This window comes from Limulus polyphemus, unplaced genomic scaffold, assembly GCF_000517525.1.
Source record: "Limulus polyphemus unplaced genomic scaffold, Limulus_polyphemus-2.1.2 Scaffold4920, whole genome shotgun sequence".
NCBI classification, from domain to species: domain Eukaryota; kingdom Metazoa; phylum Arthropoda; class Merostomata; order Xiphosura; family Limulidae; genus Limulus; species Limulus polyphemus.
Window position 1 is genome coordinate 23,831 of NW_013670530.1, and position 24,590 is coordinate 48,420.

The 24,590-nt window shown below is 30.9% G+C and overlaps 1 protein-coding gene across 2 annotated transcripts in view; it reads right to left on the bottom strand.

The window, feature by feature from the left end:
- Positions 1 to 386: 386 nt before the first annotated feature.
- LOC106471866 (ankyrin repeat and LEM domain-containing protein 2-like) overlaps positions 387 to 24,590 on the bottom strand; it is a 33,778-nt gene continuing 9,574 nt past the window's right edge. Inside the window, exons 5-12 of one of the 2 annotated variants that reach the window (XM_022400482.1) lie at positions 24,279 to 24,454; positions 18,634 to 18,755; positions 18,042 to 18,180; positions 15,986 to 17,322; positions 11,899 to 12,030; positions 5,371 to 5,690; positions 2,257 to 2,565; positions 387 to 2,219 (exon numbers count right to left, since the gene is read on the bottom strand). In XM_022400482.1, coding sequence (XP_022256190.1) covers positions 5,438 to 5,690; positions 11,899 to 12,030; positions 15,986 to 17,322; positions 18,042 to 18,180; positions 18,634 to 18,755; positions 24,279 to 24,454 — 2,159 coding nt within the window. In that variant the 3' untranslated portion in view covers positions 387 to 2,219; positions 2,257 to 2,565; positions 5,371 to 5,437. Of the gene's footprint in view, positions 2,566 to 5,370; positions 5,691 to 11,898; positions 12,031 to 15,985; positions 17,323 to 18,041; positions 18,181 to 18,633; positions 18,756 to 24,278; positions 24,455 to 24,590 lie in introns of both variants that reach the window. The other variant, XM_022400481.1, reaches the window with a different exon arrangement.

The following is a 24,590-nucleotide window of genomic DNA, read 5'->3' on the forward strand; positions in this document are numbered from 1 at the left end:
CACCACCCACCCCCAACTCTTTTGCTACTCTTTTACCGACGTAATATTGGGATTGACCATCACATTATAACGTTCTCACGGCTGAAAGGACGAGCATGTTAAGTGTGACGGGAATTCTAACCCACGACTCTCAAATTGCGAGTCAAGCACCCTAACCACCTGGCCATGCCGGGCCGCAGAGAGCTTTGAGCTCTATATGTTTGTCATTTGGCATTTCTGTCCTGATAGCTATTAATGCATTCATCACATTACTGCTGGGAACAATATGACTGCTGCACTTTTATTGGCATTATATTGGTATGACAGATGATCACAATGAAAATTATCAACACGTGTCTGTGATATGGTGCAGTTAATTTCAATACATTCCAGGAGAGCCATCCAAAAACATTTGCTGTTCATACCTATTTTATTCACTCTTCTCATAATTACTTCCAATACTATATTCATCTATGTGTGGAAATGTTAAATATTGGTTGAAAAGTCTAGATTTAAATCAAACAGCCATGTGGTTTAAAGAATGAGTGTATAATAAAGTTTGTTGTATAATAGTATTACACTCTCATGACAATTATTTACACATTATCAAACAGCACAAAAAAAAAAAAGGAAGTATAAGAAAAAGTACAATAAAAGTTTGTAAATTACATTTACTTTATAAAATGTTTTATAAAGAAAAAAAAATCCTGAAATTGTGAAAGAAACTCATGCTAAAAGTCTCTTCCAAGTAAATTGTTTCATTCATTGGGTGGATAAGAGTTTTTGATTTACACTGTTGCATGTAATCATAGTACAAGACCTGTATCCATAAAAATTATGTGTAAATCCCAAACAAATACCTGACGAAAAAGGTAAAATCACTGGAGGCAAAAATAAGGCAAACAAAATTTCCCTAAGATCCAAGAATAAGCCAGAGTTAAAAACAGAAAAATGATAAACAGCAGTAAATGACCTAACTACAAATAGCTTTGATATGATAGTTGAAGATATTAATATCAAACTAAAAACAACTTGGCTTTACATGAAAGTTATGAAACACTATCATGTAAGGCTGATAACCTCAAGACATGGCTGGATTAAATACTTATGGAAACCTAAGCATTTCCAATCTCCACCACTACCCACTCTAAATGAATTTTAAATAGTACTTCTTTGGTGATTTGATATATTGTATCTACCTTATTTCAATTACCTAGCAATATCAGACCATAATGTTCACTATTATAATGAAATGTATTTTTTATGACAACATAGTTTTGCTGTACTGGATTAGGAAAATTTACTAGAAAAATATAGGTAAGACAGTTATTGTTTGGCACACAAGAGTAAGCATACAAGTAGAGACTAGAGTCAAAATTTTGTTATGGACCAAAAGAATTGATAAAACTTACAAAAGAGCTTGTGACAGGTTGTAGACTCAAAAGTTTTATGTTAGGATCATTAGATACTATTGTACAACTTTCTATTTGTGAATCTGGGCCACAGCTATTTATTTCATTCTTGCTCAATTACAGAACTTTTTTGGCACTGATAAACAGTTCTTTTATTGTTACAGACGTTGATCTATAAAGGATTGGTTTCCATAGGGGAAGAGAGTTCAAAGTTACAAAAGACTTTTAGAGGTGAAGATCACAAAGGCCAGATGAAGGAAATAGGGTGTTAGCAAGTGAATTATCAGTGTGTTGTGCAATGGTAAACTTTAATATTCTTATATCCACTTTACATACATTTTAAAAGGAGAAAATTGGCAAAAAAAATGTTGTGGAGAGATATCCATCTCCATATCAGTTGGCTGCTTATTTACAGAAGCTTGAGCAGTGGAGACACGAACTTGGTATTATGCCATTATATGTTCTTTCTCTAAAACTTAAAACTCCATTCACAGATAACCATCCTGCTCAAGAACAGTTTGAAAGTTCCAGAAAACCTACAATATGCCAGAGACAAGCAAACAATCCTTTAGAGTGTAAGATTTTTTCCAACTTGTGGAAAATAATATTAAAATAAGAAGTTTGAGGATGCTTTAGTGTGAATCATCAACCTAAGCGAACCATTTCTCCCAGGATTCATCAGAATCTGAACTAACAGGAGCTGAAATGGAGCTCTGTATGCACATAACACAATGACCAGATAAAGAGAAAACAACATAGCATTAGCAAAATTTGTAGTATCTGAAATATTGTGTTCAAAGGAAAAACTTAAAGGATACAATAGTTGGCCTCTGAAGGTAAAAACTTAAAGGATACAATAGTTGACCTCTGAAGGTTGCCCAAAGTATTGTGTTCAAAGGAAAAACTTAAAGGATACAATAGTTGGTCTCTGAAGGTTGCCCAAAGTATTGTGTTCAAAGGAAAAACTTAAAGGATACAATAGTTGGTCTCTGAAGGTTGCCCAAAGTATTGTGTTCAAAGGAAAAACTTAAAGGATACAATAGTTGGTCTCTGAAGGTTGCCCAAAGTATTGTGTTCAAAGGAAAACTTAAAGATACAATAGTTGGCCTCTGAAGGTAAAAACTTAAGGGATACAATAGTTGGTCTCTGAAGGTTGCTCAAAGATATTCATTTTCTAAAATCAGATGGATGAAAAAAGATATCTTAAGCAACTGCTTATTCCCTCATTTCCAAACTTTTAAAGACCCACGTTTATGTCTACAAAGTTTATACTGGTCACATCATAACTGAGCTAATTTCTCAAGCAATGGAAGAAAACATCACTGTACCCAAGCTGCCACCCTACGTACCACACAATACACAAGTGTTTCATGACAGTTCAGAGGGACCAACACACAGCATACGCAAAAAAAGATTTCTCTACACTCATGGATAAAACATGAACAGAAATTCAAGTCATTCAGAATGGTTTCAATTATACAGGTATATATATGACAAAATTCACTTAAGTAGAGAGGGGCAGCCCAGTCAACAGATGGGTGATTTCAGATGATAGTTTTCATTCAAAGGTTTTGACCCATTTTAAATAGAAGCAATACGCTATGTAGTGCACACAATAAAAACCACAACACAATATGCAGCAACACGTTCAGACCAAGCTGGTATATGTAGTTCTTCTACCAATAATGTTGGAGCAGATGCTACATTACCATAAAAACCTGACTTGTAAAAGTTTGGAAACTACAGTTCTAGCCTACATAAAGATATAGTGACTACTACAAACATATAGAAGCAGCAACAACAACAACAACAACAACAACAAAAAAAAAAAAAAAAAAAAAAAAAAAAAAGAAGAAGAAGAAGAAGAAAAAGCTGAAGTAATCACAATTAATAATGGTTTCTGAATGAAAACAAATTACACACTGCAAAAGGAAACTTAATCTATAAAAAAAGGTAAACATGTTAGAAAGCGAAAAGGAAGTTTATGTAGATGATAGGCCTAAATGAGAATTTTGGAAAAAACTTGAAGTAAGCTATTTTCTAAATTAATTTGATGATGAGAGTAATGAATTTGTCCTTAATAGCAGCAAACATCTAGGTTTTAACCTCTGACACAACGAAGAAGAATATGATACACTTTAGATTACTGAGAATGGAATTATAATGATTCCAAAACATTTAATAAATGCTTCTTATTATCACATTTGTGTTTTGCTTTATCATTGTGACACACATTTGTTTATCATAAAAGAAACTGACTTTCCTCTTCTAAAATAGCACTTTAAAAAACCCAACAAAACACTACCAAAGATGAGAAACCAGCCTTATGATACGTGTTAGCTCAGGCTAATATCTTAATATCTTGTTTTCAGTTGCTATATATGTCTTCTTTTTAATGTGCATTAACAACCTTCCCTATTAAAAACGTTTTTGTCTGTTACTAAGTGTAAAGCTACTCAATGGGCTATCTGCGTTGCAGCCACTGCAGGTGTCAAAATCTGATTTTCAGTATCATACATCCTCAGACTACAACTGAGGTACTGGGAGAGTGGAGGGAGCTATTAAAAGGATCCTAAAACACCTTGAGATGTGCCAAATGAGATATGACAACACAAACCTTAAGAAACAAGAAAGTTAGGGTTAAAGATTCCTCAATATATATATTTTTTTAGTATATCCAACATAGCTATTCATAACTACAGTTAAAAAAAAAAAAAAGAGAGTCAATCTATTTTCTTTACGGAAAGGTTAATTAACGGTGGTAAACCTGCTTGCTTCATAGTGTATGTAATGAGAAAGGTAAGAATAGGTGGAGTGGGATCATTAACCCCGATACATCGCAAATAAGAAAAGTGAGGTGAATTAAAAAAAGACTGGAATTCCCTAGATAAGAATGATATATGCCTGAGATAATTACTGTAAAAAGATAAATTCTGCATTAATTACCCCCCCCCCCAAACAAAAAAAGAAATTAGGTTTCTAGTTAAATAAAGACCTGCAAATAAAAAAAAGAAATTTGGTTTCTAGCTAAATAAAAACCTGGAAAAAAATTCTAAAGTTAAACTCTTCCAAAAGCATGGCCTAATTACCTTGAATCAACCCCTTTTCCAAAAGTTTTCACCTGAACTTATGGCAAGAGACTGCACATTTTGAAAAACGTATACAAAAAAGAAACAATTCTAAGAAATTCTGAATCATTTTTATCAATCACAAATACTTAAACTCTTTAAAAAAATGCGTATTTATTGGCAACCTTGCTTTTGCCATGACTACTAAAAAGTTGCACTTTAAACAGACAAATAAAAAATGAGGAATAATTAATATTTTTCATTACTGCTTTCTGACGAAACAAGGAAAACAATACTTCAAGAATGATTACCAGGAACAAACAAGAACTACTCATGAACACATGCTACTACTGTCTATGAACACAAATGATACAAGGTGAGAAAGACACAAAGATGAATTCTCATTTTATACTTAAGTTTCCTAGTCTTTAAGTCTAAGAATATGTAATTTAATTGTTTGGAGGAAGTTTAATAAACTGTAAAGTTATTAGCAGATGCTTTGAAAAAACAAAGCATAAATTGATCAACTGCTCAAAGTAATAGAAGAATCAAGTTTAGGTTTCGTTTTTCTATTTTTACTTTCAAAAAGTAGAAAAACAAATACAAGTGTAATGCCTAAAATACATTGCACATATTGAAAAAAATCATTACAACCTTTTTAACAGTTTTAATTTGTTTTATCAACATATATAAAGTTCGTACTGTAATCTGCTTTACTTATACTTATGTACTGTAATCATGAATCATACATAACTCCCATAGATAAGATTACCCATGATGGCAAGACCAGAAGTAAAAGCAACAACAGGACTGTCAATTCAGAAAACAAAGTTAGATCAGAAGTTAAATAAACTTGAACTTCTAATAAAAAAGCAACAAAGATTTTCTTACACTTTTAAAATTATACCTACTGTAAGCATATATCCAAATCACAAAATCATTGCTTCTGGCATTTAAAAAAAAATTAAAAAGATGACTTCAATCTCCACTTGTCTCCTCCCACCCAAGGAAACTTTCGTACAGGTTACGAGGCTGGGCGATGATGGCTGCAGTATTATGGATACGTTGGTTCGGCACTGTAAGCTGTTTATTTGGAGTTAGTGATATTGGACTATTTTGCCTATATTGTCTTTTGAAGTTAGAATCAACTAGAGCAGAATGAGGGGTAGAAACAACTGGAGAGAAAACAGTTTTCCAATGTCCATATCTTGGGTTTGTGGGACTAGGCCAACTGAAAAAAATAAAATTTAGTAAGTATACTACATATAGAAGCATACTACAATATTTTGTAACAATTGCTACTAGAATGTTCAAGACTAATTTTATAATATTCTCCTTCCAGAAAAACATGCACTAAAATGCTAAGTCTCTGTAATTTGTAAAGTGTTGACCAAATCTATACAAGCTGTAAGTTATATCTCAACATCTGTATACAAGACTGACCAACTTGATAGACCTTGTAACCACCATGTAACAAGATAATTAAAAATTGTTAGTTTAAAAAAGGGGAATAGGGATCATCCAAAAAAGTACAGAAACGAGTTGAATCAAAATATAAAGATTATATTTTAAAGCCTACAACTAGGAACTCCATGTTTACAGTATTTATCAATTTTAGTGGAGTCAAAATAGGGATTTGTAGCTTGAGAAAATAATATAGACACTATTTCCAGCTTACTTTGTTTACTTTTTTGAGTCCCTAGTTGTAGGCTTGAAAGTATAATCTTTGCATTTTGATTCAACTTGTTTCTGTTCTGTTTTGATTATCTGTATTCAACTTTTTAAATTAACAATTTTTAATTATCTTGTTTCTTAAGTTTTTTACATCCATTTCAGGAGAATAAATTTCAAGCTACATATGTGCAAATACATTCAGTTGAATGTTACATGTTTTTCAACAGTTTACTGCTATATTTGCTTTTCCACCCAACCATTAATTACTGAACCAGGTGGTTTTGTGTAAACATGCGTTTGATAAGCACCAAGTACAAAGGAAACCGCCACAACAACAATGCACATATTATGTATTCATAGCCATGTAAATCAACTTGAAAGGAAAAGTAATCAACTTTTTTGCAGCTTTTCATATAGTATATCTATCTAGGGTTTAGTGCAAAATACTCAGCAGATTTTGGAAACAAAAATATGAAACATGCACTTAAGATTTCAGCAAAGTATGAAAATCAGTACAATAAATCACCACTTACAAGAGTAGAGAAATCTACTATGGTGATCGTCTACTGTTAGAAAACTCACTGAAATAGTTGCAGAAAAGCATGCAGAGACAAAGTACAACAGTGAACTAGCGAAACAATGAAGAATAGCAAACTTGAGAAATGATGAATCCTCAACATGGCAGTTCCCAATTAATGTGCTATAATTTGCACTAATTATTTTCCAATTAATGCACATTAGTAAAACACCGGATTTTTTTAATGGCAGAAAGTGAAGGACTTAGAGAAATTCTTCAGGGCAAAAAAAATGAAGGTGCTTGAATTAATTTTAAAACTACCCCATGGCATACTCAATACTGCATTTATTACTAGCATCCAGGTTTCAGTAAAATATTCATAGCCGTTTTTTCTGAAGTGGTTTGTAAAACCAGAATAAAAAACAACAAAGCTGAAAACACTATTATAAATATACACATTGTTTATTCTAATAAAATGAAGTATTTCCAACAAGTATAACAGTGCTTAAATGGTTTCTACCTTTCTGCGATGCTTGAATGGCTTCGAAGAGCTTATGTTGGTAGTGAAGAACATAGAAAATTTTAAAGGGTGGAAATCTTGATTTCAAGAATCAGCTTTAAATTAGCCTTACAACCTTTGCAGGAGTTTGTTTAGCAGCTGTGTATAGATTTTGGCACAGTGTAACTAGCTGTTTTTGCTGTAGGCTCAGATGCTTGAATGGCTTCAAAAAGAAACTTGGCCAGTAGCAATAAAAACTGTTCAAATTTCTCCTTCTCTTTCAAGAATCAACACAAAAATAGTCATATGACCTGCACAGAAGTGTTTTTAATAGGTCAGCCCACATGTGAAAAAATATTCGTAGCTGTTTTTTCTTAAGGCTTGTGAAACAAGAAAAATATGAATAATAATAATATGAAGAACAAATGGATGAATTTTGTCTAACAATGGAAATTCAACTTTTTTGCTATTTTCAATATTTTAGCAGTCTTAGCCATTGAGATAGAAGGTCTGCTTTTTAAGATGGTTTTTGCCGTATGTTCTATTAGAACTTTGTGAAATTCCTGTGCAATTCTTATTATGAACAACTATTTTGGTTCATGATAACTATAAATATACTGAGTTTATCTTCACAGAATTTGACAAGCTTTTAGTTAACATTACAAACCTGTTGCACACAAAAGAAATCAGGTTTTTTTAATAAAGTACTTTCACTAAAGATTTGTCTGTGAATTTATGAAATCAGGTTGTGACTTTGACTAGTCTGGGTGCCAAATGATTTTCATGTTAAGATTACAAATATTTTTTCATCTTACATTTGCATAGCCTCTAGAACTACCTAAATGATTGTTTGTTGTTAATCCCATACTACACAATGGGCTACCTGTGCTGAAACCAAATTTTTAGCATTAAAGCCCCTTAGACTTACTGCTAAGTCATTAAGGAGAGGGAACCTCTTAAATGAATTTTTCTTCTTCTTTAGTAAAATCTAAATTATCCTTGTTTCTTTCTACAATAACTGAAGATTGTAAAAGAAAATTACAATTATTTACCCTAAACAGTCTCCGGCTTGTAGCATTTTGTATCTGTTTTTATTTAGTTTTATTGTTTTATTGCTCATTTTTAACTACTAAGTCCAAATAACAGGGTATAAAAACATGGTGAACACACAGCTCAAGTTGAGGTATTGAATTAAGTAAAGAACGTGCAGCTTGCATGCAGACCTCACTGATAATATGTTTTTATTTTTCCATTTATGTTTTCTTATCTCACTTAAAACGTTTCTAATTTATACATTTTAGCTACTTTTATACCAAGAAATAAAGAATATACATAAAAGACAAGAAATTTGGTACTTGCATCTGGCCTCTTGTTTTTTCCCCCATTCAACCCTCTGATGAATCTTAATCGCACTTTTCTTGTAACAATGGTAGTAATACATAAAATATTTTTTATTTATTTCAAATATGTAGATAAGAACACAAAATAATAGTATGCATAAAGCATACAATGTTCTGTAATTATTATAATTTAACTGTCTTACTAACTAACGTATAAGTGCCTTAAAATAATCCACTTGCCTGGTCAATGTGAACTCAGCAATAGTAACAATGAATCAGTAGGCTGAATGATTCAAACATTATCATCATTACAAGTTAGACTTACATGCAAGTCAAATCAAAATATCCCCTTTTTATTGGCTACAAATACTCCAAGATCAAACATCACAGCCAGTTATTGATATTTAGTGTGAGACAGGATGTGATAAGAGGGTAAATGTCAAGTGGGTTTGACATTCTGGTTATATCTCCATAAACTAAGAAGACTGGAGGCTATGAAATTAGACTATGCCTTGGAACATCTATAATATATATGTGTAATTATACTAAACTCAGGACATCATATGTTGGTAATTCGGAGCAAACAAATGTCCCATGATACAGATAAATAAATATTGAAATTTATTCAAACATTTCCTTTTGAAATAAAAATTTAAAACTTATACATTATTGAAATTTGATGCCAAGTTTATTTATATACATTGATAATAAAGAAATTATTAAATTTTGAACGTAACTCTGTAAAAGTTGTCATGCCCATTTTGACCTAATCACATTCAGGGGTTAGTAAAATATTTAATAGTTTTTATTAAAGATTTGTCTGTTTATAAAGCTTTTACTAAATTGGTATGAGTGAAGGTTATTTTCATGTTAAGAATATATTTTTTCTTCTTACAGTTTTCATATTTTATCTGTATAACCTCTGGGACTTCCTAAATGAATATCTGAAGTACAGTCAGTTAAAGTTTTATTTATCTCTTTTTTTCTCTATTCTAACACTAATTGCAGTGAAATTAGCAATGTAAATGAAAAGTTGAAAAAACCAAAATAATGTGAATAATACCTTTCCTTCTTCTTCTTTGAATCCATAATTGAATCGAGAGTTTCAAATTACCTACCTTCACAATTTCAAGTGTTAACCTTTACACACGTTTTTTTAATTTTATTGTTTTATTGCTGGACTTTATTACAGGAAAGCTATTTATGTCTGTGAAAAGCAATAAAGCACAGCGAGAGCCCATATCTACTTCTCTCCATAGATAAAGTAAACAAACCAATCACGTTATGCTGGCAAGCTTGCATTCCTAAGCTTATTAAATCTTATTTCTGTTACCTAAGTAGTCCCTAATTTTTACATTTTATTTACTTTTTTTTAAAAATATGTAAAACAATAAAGAGAAATATATATGAAAAAACAAGAAATTTAGCATTTACTCCAGGTTTCAAGCATTTTGCTTTTGGATGTTGGTCTATACTTAATCCTAACTTTTTTCAAAGATGGTTGTCAAAAAATAATTCTTGTAGCTTTCAAATATGTACTTACTAGCAGAAACCTGCAAAACATTTGTGGTCAAATTACTAACAATATTGAAACAGTACTTCTCCATCTTTAAATATAGGATTTCTAGAATAACAAAAACAAATCTAATTGCAGACATTGAAATTTACAAGTCCACTTGTTTTAGGCCTGACATTAGTTAAGCCTTAATTAAGTATGGCCTACATTCAATACAGAGATAAATTATTAACACTATAGCTTGTGTAAGTTCTTTGCTTTAGTTTAATCAGGGCTAAAGTTTACTGTACTTAATACTATCAATAAATAAACTTATAATGTTATTCTACATCCTAACATTAGACCTTTTTAAAACTTTGATAAGCTTTTAATATGTTGATGTACAAAATGTCAACAAAAGTGTATTTAGATCAGTTTTTTTTGTTTACATTCCTTGAAATGAAGTGCGAACTCACACGTATTTAGATAGGTAGGTGTAAGCATATTTTCAGGACAGACAAAAACTGTGTATTAGTATAATAGATAACAAAAACTACAATAATTTATCTAGCCTTCTACAAGGATCACAGACAAAGAATCTACGGGAAATTGTGGACATATACCTGCCATAAAGAAACATCTGTAATAAGGTTTATGTAAAGGAGAACCTGCCCTTTCTATCAATTATAAACATGTCCATCAGCATGTATAGAATATAAGTATATAAGTGTCATAAAAGACAAAACTGACAGGAAGATCTTCTTTGGTGGGTTTGACAAACTTATTGATATCTCATCAAATCAAAAGGTAGGTGGTTCAAATTTTATATTCTTTCTCTCAATTACATGTAATTAATATTCCTCCCAATCAGGGCAAATTATGTACTTACAGAAAAAACTGAAAATGAACCTGGCAATCAGTGAAACTAATTATGTTTTTCTTATGTTCCTACTTGTAATAATTAGAATGCAATGTCTAACCAATACTATTAAAGAAATAACAACAAATAATATGACTGTTTAATATATTGAATGGTATTATTTTAAATTTCATCTTTTATTATAGAGATCTTATTTTGCTTTGCTAGCTTAATATATATATATATATATTCCGGACTAGCCTAAATCTTCCAAGTTGGCAAAACCTTGAGAGACATTATTGGTTTGTCACTCATAAAGTCATATTAGTGAAGATATACAATTGAAACAGTAGAATTTAGAACACAGAGGTTAAAGATTGCAAATTTTTATAAAATATTTCCTTGCAAAGTTAAGAAGTTAAATCTTACAGGATATAAAAATTTGAATTATAAACTACATTATGATGTCAAGTTCATTGACACATACATTGATAATAAGGTTATTTAAACAACTTTTGAACATAACTCTATAAAAAGTCTTAACATTCGCACTATGATGCACCTATGTGCATAGAGTTAATTGATTGGATAAAACAGTTTTGATTTTGAAAAAATACAGTGGCATTTACTTCCTTTTAAATTAAGCTTTTAAGCTCCACAGCATTATATTCACAATTAAAAATATTTTGGAATAGTTGAGACATATGTAGCCATCTCCATATAAAAATTATAACCATAACCTTCATCTCTCTAAGTATATGTAACACAAATTACCACAAATTAAACCAGCTTTTAAGTTGTTTTTAAAACGCAAGATTTCCAACTTTTACGTTGTTTTTTTATCCTCAAATCACTGCATAATGTATACTACAGGTTGCAATAGTTATATTAATCTAATACGATAACGGGTTGAAACAGGGATTATGAAAAAAGTTTCAATATAAACCTACTGTCTCACCTATTCTTACATATACTTGTCAGTCCATATTACATTTCTGTCCCTCTTATAATCTAAGTCTTTCATTATTATAACAAATTTGTAGTAAAATACACACCTTTCAACAATATCCTTTGAAAAAGAACTGACAAGGTTTTTCCACTGGCTGATATAAGGGTAAAGAAGTGGATCAACATTAGTATCTTGTAACGCATGAAGAACATCGACATCTAACTTGGAAGGCATGCACCTATAAAAGTTCAGAAAATATCATTTAAACAAAAATATTGTTCATACAAAACTTTAAATGTAAGAGTATACCAGAATTAATAATAAAATTTAAATATTACAGTAATACAGTAATATTTGAGCTGGTTGTACCACTATGAATATCATTTATGCAAAAAAAATAGCATTTTCATGAACAGGAGAACAGGACCGTATGAACACTTCTTGTAAATTTGAAAAGAAAAATTACTGTTTGTACACACAATTGGCAATAAAAATAATGCTTACAAAAACTTCTAACTGAAAATTACACTTTTGGAAGAGATGCAATAACAAATCATATGCAAATACTACATCTCAATGTTTTCCTTTCCAATACTAAGCTTGTAATGTAAATAAGTTCTGGTAGCCAATTCTTGTGTGTTAATGTAATGTACAGATTTAAGTACAAATTCTTATGAAGATGATCTTGAAATGATACTTCATTTGACCAAAATCATTTTTATAATTATACACCAATAAAGCCGAAAATGATGATATAATATAATTATAAATACTTTCTTTAGTCTTCACAAAAAAAACAGGTTTCCAACTACTTACTGACCAGCTGACCTTTGAATTGCATGTGTACAGAAAATGCAATGACTAATGTCTGATTATATTTTCTAACACATTTTTTACAAAGTCATCTAAAGTATCAGAGGAAAGCTTGAGAAACAAAAATCACTCGTATCTACAATATAAATTACTGCACTTACACAAAGCTGCTAAATTTTAACAAGAACCTTCCAGTCAGTGATTAAAACATTTTCATAGATACTTTGAAAAGCAATTCTAAATTTTTCACAAAAATTTTCTTTTTTGTACAAACTAACTATTGACTGAAAGGTAACAGTTAGCTTAACCCTATAAGAACAAAGCTGGTCGATATGACCAGCCCTGAAACTGTGAAACTATACAGATGAAAATACCAAAATACCAAAAGTTTTACCAAAAACATTTTTATATTTCTTGAGATAATGCAAGTAAATTTGAACATTACTTTTCTCTCAGAGTGACTCAGTAAAGGCTTTGGTAAATCACGAATATTTAGTAGAAATACTGTATTAGAAAATATTTTTTCATGTATATATCAGACTTATAATGTTTACTAAAAGCTTGACAAATTTTGTAGAGTTACACATAGTAAATTGAGAGTTCAAATATCTTACTTTCTTTATCCTAACACTAACTGTAAAGAAATTATTAATGTACAGTGGAATGAAAAGTTGAAAAATATTAAATAAAATCAATAATACACTTTCTCTTCTGCATTGGAACAGTAATCTTTGCATAAAAAGCAATAAATCACAGTGGGAGCTTATTTGCTGTTTCTCATAGAGCTCACATAACAGCAATTACATAGTTTTGTATTTCATTATAAAATTCAAAGTAGCGTAATTTCAGATGTTTTATTTTACTAAAGATTTGTTAGGCTTAGCTGAGAAGCTTATAATTTTTACATCTTAGTTAATTTTTTTATACATATTTATATATAACAGTAAATAAAAACTATATATAAACAACAATGACTTCTAGTATTCACTGCATATCTGAGCTATTTGTACAGAGATAAAAATATGACATACTCTGCTAAACCTCACTGAGTCTCAAAAATTCTGGTGTCCAAAAAAACATTTCAGGTAGCTTTCAAATATAGGTTTTTGAATACATAACATACCACCCACTAGAACATTCAGTTTTCTATGTAAACTACATATAGATTAAAATTCCATTACCATTCAGAGCAGCAAAATCATAATCACGCAACAAGACATTTCTATCAAGTAAATACTCTCCCTGAAAAATTCAAACAGACAGTTGTATGCTTAATCCAGAGGATAATCTGCTTTTTCTGTTGGTTATAAAAACATGTCCATCATCCATATAAAATTGTTCACCAAACAATCTAAAAGTCAGAGGGTAGGGCTTTTCTGGTGGGTTAAACAAACTTATTGATATATATTAAGAAATAAAGAAGGTACAGTTCAAATTTTAATTGCTTATAATTATGTACAGTTTATGTTTCAGGAGACTGTAACAGCCTATTTTAGAAGTTAGAAAATTCTGAAATGGAGGATTCAGAGCTCAGGTACATCATATGACACAGAATTTATAAATTTCCTACACTGAAAATGTATTTCCAGTAGGTACTCTCATAAATAACTATTCTTGTTCAGTGCTGCCCTCTATATGCAAATTTTTGTAATGCATGCCACAACTCTTCTTTCTCCCCTCCATTGTAATTGACTGATTCCAATGTATCGCTCATGCAAATCATCATGTGTTACAAATAAAAATAGTTTGGGATTTTTTTAAATATTTCTTTTTGAACTTAAGAAGTTAGACTTAGATAACATAAACATTTAAATTATAATTATGTTTTCATGTCATGATTATAGATATACATTGATAATAAAGTTGTTTAATTATATTTTTTAATGTAACCATCTACTTTGACACAGTCATACTAAGAGTTCACGAACAAACATTCTTGTATAGGTAAAACATATCAAGTATGCAGATCATTAGAAATATGTATAGAAATGGCATTGATAACTTTAGTTTTCTCTAAGTATAGTGGGTGTATATGACACCTCAAAATCACACTACCTTAAAAAGATTATGATATACAGAAACATGTAGTTTCTTCCTTAAGCACTGATAGTGTAAAGTGCTGCCCTCTATATGCAAATTTTTGTAATGCATGCCACAACTCTTCTTTCTCCCCTCCATTCAATATTAATGTTGTAAAATGTGTACTAAATCTCGGTCTGTCAAATAAATCTTGATTGGCAATAAGTAAAATACTTATACTGAGTTTACCAAAGAAATGCTACTTGATAACACTAACAATATTCTTGTGAAATAAAACTACTGGTCAGTCGAGGAGTTACATAATAGGTTAAATTGATATAGTTATAAAACAGCACTATAATTCTACTTAGTAAAAAAATGTCCCCTTCTGAACAGTACAGTGGTACCATATTTTAAAGTAACAAGGGTTGATAAGAAAGGGGGAAGAGGTGGTCTATTGATTTTCCTCTAGTTGGAAGCAGTGCACCTCACCCCCAAATGATTTTCAATATTAAAAACACTAAAAGTGTTGTTTTCACAAGGAAATTTTATTTTATTTTCCTTTAATAACAGCCAAAGTAACAACTTGATATAATACATAAGCTTAATGGGCTGAGTTTAAAACTAGCACATAGGTCTAACCTTGTTTAGTTTAAGAAAGGGTTTTCCTTGAAAATTAGTTTTGGCTACACCACTATACACAAGTCAAGTTCTTTAAATGGTATTTATTAACAAGTGATACGATTATTTGACATAGAAAAATAGCTCAGAAGATCTCCAACAAACTTAGTGGCCAGCACAAAACCAGACCGTAACCCCATTGAACAAACTAGGGTTTGCTGGAATCTATGCTCGAAAAATGTACCAACTGCAATAAAGAAAGCCTCTGGACACAGATTAAAGACAAACCGAATGAAATTACACCACAGACTTTCTTGTAAGATTAACTTGCAATAATTAGAAATTAATGTATCAATAAAGAAAGCCTCTGGACACAGATTAAAGACAAACCGAATAAAATTACACCACAGACTTTCTTGTAAGATTAACTTGCAATAATTAGAAATTAATGTATCAATAAAGAAAGCCTCTGGACACAGATGAAAGACAAACTGAATTAAATTACACCACAGACTTTCGTAAGATTAACTTGCAATAATTAGAAATTCATGTCTCTAGCATATGAATGTTTTTGTGAAAGTCTCATAAAATAACAACTGTTGAGGAGGTGTTCTAATCGATATCATTCTTCAACACAAAAATTTTTTTAAATATTTTTTATGAAATGCTTCTTACTTGATGAATGTATAGATATTCTAGAAGCACATTACCTTTCTTTCTAGAATACATCTAAAACTTACCCTTCAACATAAACTTCTATTGCTTCTTCTGGTGTAACAAGTTCTTCTGGACTACTCGAGCATGTTGAATGGCAGCTACTGGGTGGAGTGAAAAAGACATCCTCATCGTCTGATTCATCTTCATTTTCAGCAAAGCAGTCTTCTGTATAATTATCAGATGGAAAATCTAACGAATTCTTAGACTCAGTGTTCAGGACACGATCTATACCTTCATAAACACTTTTGTGTTTTTCTTCTGGAGGATCATTTACTACAAAGTTAACAGCCGTTGTAGAGGTCTTAATGTATTTATCCTTTCTGCTGTCTTTGCTTATTAAATGTTGAAGTTCTTCCAATGACTTTGTTTTGTTTGAATCACTAACTGAAGAAACAAGAAACCATTCACATACGCACTTCCTAGAGTCATGTTCATCACATAAATCCCCTTTCAGAATGTTCAGTATACATCTCACATGTTTCTTTGAGGTAACTGTGTCATTTCTTTTGTTTTTTCTACATCTACGTGAATACAAGACACCAAGGTCTTCATCATCAGATGAAGAGAAATCTGGTTGGCAATTCCAGCAAGACTTTAAAATAGAAGCCACAATCATAACTTCATGATCGAGAAGATTACTTCTGATGATGTCACGCGTTTTCTTTGATATTAAAGGGTGCAAGGCTGATAAGTACTTTTGTGAGGGGGTATTAGAAGCAGACAATACTGCACTTAATAGACCAGCAACATCAGTCATCATTCTATCCACTATAAACTGTTCAAGCCAAAAGCTGTTAGCATAGAGTTCTTGACTGACAGACAATAAGTCTGAGATACACAATGATAGTCTTTCTGCTATAATATTACACATGGATAAGTGATACCAGTCCTGTTCTTCATGTACACCATTATCACATAATGTAAACAAAGCAACCTCCGTGTTAGGCTCTAATAAGCTGTTTTCTTCCTTTTCTGTTTTTTCACCACACCTTTCTTCTTCTTGAAGCTGATGGGTTAGTTTACCCTTTCTGTGGTGAGGATCAGGAGTGTCAAACTGTAAAGTCTTAGTTATTTCCGAGAAGTCTCGTGTTTCATCATCTTCAGATGAATCAGGTATTGGAGACCTGCTGAACAGAGATGGAGTATCGGGACTGGTCACACAGGACTCGGGGCTGGTCATATGAAACTTTTGGAGTGTCTGACACAATTTGGATATTGGACTTAAGCTACTATCTGTACTTTTTGATGAGTTTAAGCATTCAGATTCATCAGGCGAAGAAGTTTCTTGAAACTGAGGTGAAAGTTGTAGAATGTTCATATTGGGTGTCACACAAATATCACCAGATTTTTCTCTGTTAACCTACAATAAGAAAAATATATATAACAGTAATTTACTAATAAGACTTGCGTGTTTGGCAAAAAAATATCAAATTGGCCTTTGTAGAATCAGCAGGTTTTTAAATGTTAATAAATAAAATATTTCCATAAAATAGTTTTATAAAAAGATGCATAATACAAAATAATATGTAAACAAATTTATCTATGTAAAATATACCACAATATACATCAAAATACAATTTTCCTTTTTATTCTCAAAAAATATTTGATAATCCTTAACATATCATTATCTAATTTTGAAATATTCATTGCCATCACCACAGTTTTTAATAATAGTGTTCTTTTGAGTGTAGAGGCATATGTTTAATGTTTTCTGATTCAACAATAGCCAGTGTATATTATATGTTCACTTAAAAAAGTTTTTGACTACTAGAAATTCTCAAAATCTATTTTATTATTAAACTCATATCACTATCATCTCTTGATCATGAATCAATGTTCTAGTTATCTAGAATGATTGTACATAGTTATCATGCTTTTGCAAATAAAGGCACAATACATTTTGTAAAATTAAAATCACTTTGAATAACATCACAGTTAATGACAATTTAAAAGTATCTCATTTTTCCAAACATTTGTCATAAAATTCGTCAATCCTTTTTGAAAATCATCGTGCCTATAAAAGTAAAGTAATAAACTTTAACAAAAATTTAAAATAATTATTTTTTTAGATATACATACTTCATTAACCACCTGTCTATACATCTTCTTTAGATGATCTTCTAGTTTTTTCAATCCTTTTTGAGATGATAAATCACACCAAGAATCTAAAAATAACCAATACTCTGACCACATCACCTTCATATGCTTGGCCAGATCTCTACAAGGAAGAATAATGCCTAGTAAAAAACCTGCATACAATGAAAATTCTATTTAAGAAACTAATTCAACCTTATACTGATTTCAAGCTTCAATATTTATACACCTTCACGAAGTATTATTTAAATCTCCTCAAAAGTTGCCAAAACATAAAAAAAAGGATCTTTTTCACAAGTCTTTAGGAAAAGTTCATAATTTACAAAATGCTATCAGACAAACTGATGGTAAGAATAAGAACAAATGCAGTGTTTGTATATCCTTTACAAAGTTTCCACTTAATAATACAATTGATTATTAATTGATTAATCATAATTCAATTAATCAATTAGCTTACAAGCCACTATTCAATGTAATTGTTGCTTTCAGGTTGCTATTTTATTGTTGCTATTATATCGATTAGTTGATTAAATCACCCAGCTCTAGTTAAAATTATAAGAAAATTCCTATTTCTTACCGTCCAACTCTTTCTAACCCTTTTTCAGGGTCCGTGAGACGAATGTGATGCAAAACTTTCACATCCACATTATCTCCACGCAATAAAGGAGGCGTTTTCCATTTCTTATAAAACAATTCGGCCTGAAATTATAAAAAAAATCACTTGTGTTGACTAAAAATATTTGAAATGGTTACTCATTTCTATTTCTGCAGATATAGCTATGGAACAAAAAAAATCTTATAATACTCAAGAAAAGTTTTAATATATTTCAATATTACTCAAGTATATTTAATAGCTTTAAGTAAGTCTAATTTACTGTAAAGGAAAATTTAAAAAAAATATTGTTATATTTTAGGTTGTTTTATAGAAAAGAAGGGTATCCTCAATAGCCATGGCACTTGAAATTCTTTTAGGCAGGATTATAGTAAATTAATCTAAGATACCTTTTTTTTAGCTATATTTTTGTGCAGTGGGGCACGTGTATACCTGATTCAATTTTATTACTCATCAATCTCTCTACCCACCTACCCTCAAATGGACATTCTTTTAGGCACGATTAGAGTACAATTAATCTATGAGACCTTGGGCGTGGTCAAATACATCAGTAAGAAGGGTTTGACCTCTGGAGTCCAAATTTGTAATTATATCTCAAACCAGTCAAGAGATGACGGAGCCATGAGCTAAAAGTTTGTACTCGAAAAAAACTAACTCATAGTCGTTTGATGTGCCATTATGCTGTGGCTAAAAAATCATGTTAACAACAACCATATACACAAGTTACAAGAACACTGCTCAAACCGGCTATAAAATCATGTTAACAACTACAATGTACACAAGTTACAAGAACACTGCTCAAACCGGCTAAAAAATCATGTTAACAACTACCATATACACAAGTTACAAGAACACTGCTCAAACCGGCTATAAAATCATGTTAACAACTACCATGTACACAACTTACAAGAACACTGCTCAAACCGGCTATAAAATCACGGTAACAACTACCATATACACAAGTTACAAGAACACTGCTCAAACTGGCTAAAAAGTCATGGTAACAACTACCATATACACAAGTTACAAGAACACTGCTCAAACCGGCTAAAAAATCATGGTAACAACTACCATATACACAAGTTACAAGAACACTGCTCAAACCGGCTAAAAAATCATGGTAACAACTACCATATACACAAGTTACAAGAGTATAGAGAACACTGCTCAAACCGGTATCGGTAAATGATGAGAACAATGAAAAATATAAAACAAGCAGTCTCAACACAACAGTGCACAAAAAAACATTGGAAAAACTATTTTTAGTTTTAGATTTAATATCTCTTTATAATACACTTTTCTCGTTTGTCTCTGTCTCTTACTGATGACTTCTTTTCAGAAAAAAAAAACTTTTTGGACTAGATTTTCAAGCATGTTTATTCTAGCCTTCTAGAGACACTCATCATTCAACAGTTACATGTTAATCGGGAAACTCTGAGACAAGAAAACAAAATACCAATATTCAAACCCCACGAGCTAAAAAAATACCAATAATTACTACAGAATCTTATGTATGTTAACTTGACCATTAAAATTTCTGTGAGGTGATTCAATGTCATGTCACATCAGTATATCTCAGGTAAACAATGGAATTGCTAATAACTAACTCACAATAATGTATCTTGGGTCAACAGTGAATTGGATCACTATAATACCACAACAATACATCTTAGGACTGAGCTATTTTGATAATCAGAACAATATACTTCATGTGAATAATGAACAAGGTCACTATAATACCACAACATATCTCAGGTCAACAGTAAACTGAGCTATTTTGATAATCAGAACAATATACTTCAGGTGAATAGCAAACAAGGTCACTATAATACCACAATATATCTCAGGTCAACAGTGAAATGCAGAATTTATACAGTTTATAGATAACTAATTCCAAGACTTTCTATCCATTAAATATTTTACATACTGTTTTTTCCCAATATAATGATATTATTAATGGTAAATAAGAAGTAAGACAATGCACACACTCATATTTAAATATTTTACAAAAAATACTTTAGATAGCTTTAATGAGAGTCTTCTGTATTAAAACTTTAATGTTATTTTAATTTTTGCCTTAATCTTTCAAATTCAATGTTCACATTCTGTATGTCTATGCTCTCTTTTCACTTGCAGTTCTTTGCATGGAATCAAATTTGGTGGTGAAGGTGATTGAATGCATATTTCTGGATTATTAACTTGCTTCAAGAACTTTCATCAGTCTGAATTTTCCATTTCATCACTAATTGGTTTTTGCAATTTTCGACTATAATCTGTCAATTTGAGTACTTCTTTTCCACATTAGCCTATCCGTAAGAAATAACAAGCAAATTTCTAACTACATTCCACTATTGCCTTTTTTTTCCTGCTCAGTCCAAGCAATCAACCATATAGTTAAAATCTTGGAAGGTAGTACTTTTCTCTTTGTGCATTTTTCAAAGAATTAATTGTATTTCAACAAGAGTCAATCATATAAATTTTTTCAGCACATTCTTAATTTGTTCACAAGCTGTTTGCCTATTTTACACCATAAGAGGTTGATCTAGGCAGGACAGATTCCTTGCCAGAGCATAGAGAATTAGATTTTATCTTCTATCTAAACTGTATGTTGATTTTTGGGAAAATGAGAAGACCATCATAATTCCAACTGCTTATCTCTCACTGATTATATTTTTCCATTTTATTAATTTCAAAAGGTTGTTTACTGTAAGTTTAACATCTACTTTCCATAATACATTTTTTGCATTCTTCACATTGGTTTCCAATCGTCTGACTGCCGATATGACTGTTTTCAATGTACCTTGCATTAAAAAGTACGCCATGACGGCAGTAATCATCTTTTCATGGTGAACATTATCATTCTGAAATAGATCTGTTTGGCAACAAATAAAAAAAAGGGCCATCTTAGGTAGCATAAAAAAAATTTTTAATTGTCTCTTCTTCAAATTGAATCTGCAACTAGCCAATATAACCAAGAAAGAACATCACTGACATTCATGTGTGAGAGCTTTCCTTCATGTTGAAAAGCATTATGAACAACATGGAGCCAGCATCTAAGAAGATTTTAGCATCTATACCCTGCTCATGTATTTCCTCTCTTACCATATTGTGACACTTCCAATTAACACAATTTGACTATTATCAAGGATTGTCTGATGTAATCCATTTGTAATTTTAGGAAGCATCTCATCTCTGACGAGAAGTATATCATGTTGTAATTTCATTCTTGCTTGTATACCAAAACTGAAAGTGAATTCCATCTGTTCCAGGACTTGTCATATATTACTACCAAAGCTCTTATTTCTTCCATCGTTGTTCAAATAAAATAAGAAAAACAAATAGCTGGACCAAAAGATATCAAGTGCCGGCCAAACCATGCCAAATACACACACACATCTTCCTTCTTCAGATAGAAACTTTTTATGCTATTCTGGTGTTTATTTCATTTGTTGTTTGTTTATAGCAAAGTCACATGGGCTGTCTTCTGTGTTCACTGTGGGGAATCAAACTCTGGATTTTAGCATTGTAAGTCCATAAGTTATTGCTGTCTAGAAATATTTTGGTAGATAATTTATAAAGGTTTTCCCAACTTTGAGTAATTATAGTGGGAGAAGACAAACTTCAAGACCCAAAGGATTTTTGCTGATAGTTTCATTTGTTCAGACCCATACAACTGAAAACTCGAAAAAGTTAGAAACATGTTACAATCAATTCATACTACTTTTTGCATTGATGTAAACAAATAATCTACATTAAAAAAAGTAGTCTATCTAATTTCAATTAGCTTAGTATTGGGATTAAAATATTAAGTATAGCTGTATCAACGATGTTTACGTTTAATAAGTCTCATTTCATTTAATACTTCGGGACCAGGTCTGTTAAACCAACAAAAAACTGTTATTTTGATTTACACAAACAAAATATTAAATCAAACAGCATGAAATGGAACAAACTTTCTAAATGATATATATAATTTATGTGATAAAAAACAACAACATTTAGCATTTACATGAATTTTTAGCATCTGAAGTTTTAGAAATTTTGTTGTGAAACAGTTTTAAGAAAACAAATACTTCCATCATAATTAAAATGTTTTTTACTGTGTATCTAAAAACCTTGTAAATGTACCTAATAAATTTTTGCTTTACGATAAAATTTTCCTGCCTATATTTAATAAGACAATGAATATTTACATATAGTTATCGACATAAGCAATGAAGAAAAATAAAAAAATATGAATAAAAAAATTAAAACCCTAATCAGTTTTTATACGGTTAATCAGAATGATAGAATCAGTGAGTCTGAACTTGTTTTATTTTCCTACACATATTTCTATTTTCTATTGGCATGTTTTTATACCCACTATATCTGCACTCCCTAAACCTAAACAAACATTCCTGTAGCTTTCAAATCTAAAAAACATCTAATTCAGGAAAAAAAAAAAAAACTGCCTGTTTTGGGAAGTAGCTGAAGTGTATTCAATAACCTGTAGAGTTAGGACTCAGTTGTTAACTTTGACTTCATTAATAGTAATAATGCATCGCTTGCTTTTATGCAAACACGTCTCTTCAAAACTGCTTTGCCAGAGTCAAAAATATCACTAGCTTTCATACACAAATGATAACATTATTCTTCCACTGACCATACAGAATGTTGTATCCATTTGTTGGACAAATCATGATTAAGCCATGCATTTGAAATTTAAATCCCCTGTTATTTTATTACAATTATTCATCTTCTTGTAAAGCATGAATATCAAATACAAAGAACATGGGTAAATTCAAAAGAATTAGTTGCCCTCTACAGTGTTGGAGTTTAATTGTAATACAGTTTCAAAATATAGTCCAATAATATCCAAAAATATTTGCATATGACAAAAATTGATTTTTTTTAAGTTTGTGGATCTGTATAAATATTTCATGGCTTTCAATGACCACAGATAAAAGTCCATGACTATTCAGGATTTCCCTGACCCACGCAAACCCTGATGTGGGTCACTATTAGGCTACAACAATATGTCTAAGGCCATGAATACACTGAAGTTATTGCATCAAGTTGTAATTCACTGTCTTGTCTTGATAATTTATTACGGTTACCTGTGCAAGAAATATTTCAAATACAAATTTGTTTCAAAATTCAGTTATATTCTAAATATAGGCCTAACAGTAACATAAAATAAATACCCAAAGGAACTTCTCAAAGCCTATCAGGCCTAGGTACATTTTTTTTACTACCTAACAATCAATAGTTTACTTAACAGTCATATTTGTAAGTGAGTTATACTAAAATGGACATTTTCCCCAACTGTTCTAAATTACCTTTAACTGTTTACTGTACTCTAAAATAATTAAACGATACAAACTTCAATTGTTTACTGTAATAATGTAAAAAATTTAGAAAGTTACTTTTCAGAAGCATTTGATAAAAAATTTGAAAAAACTGATTGCAATTGAAGAAAATGTTAATCTAAGTCCTACAAAGTTTGTCGAGGATACTTGTGTGAAACTTTACAATTTATAACCAAAAATTAACTTAAAATTAAAGAGCAGAAAAATAACCAATCATAATAAAATTTTGATAACATTAATAAAAAAAGAAGCTTGCGATACCTGTGTGGGAGACATAGGCCCAGCATATGCTTTCACATTTAGAACAGGATCTTTTGGACTACTGGGACTAGAAAGGGAATAGAGATCATCAGTGGTGTGGTCAGGTGACCAGGGTTCTCCAACCACTGGCTGGATGGAATTATCTTCAGATCTTAAAACAGGTACAAAATATCTCACTGGAGGAAAAGACAAAGAAAAATAATACAGAATTTTATTTTCAGTAGAACCTTGGTATAGGTTAAAATGTAGTGTTTATTTTTGGCACATACTTGTTTACTATATTTACTTCTAAGAATAAAGAACAAAATTGTT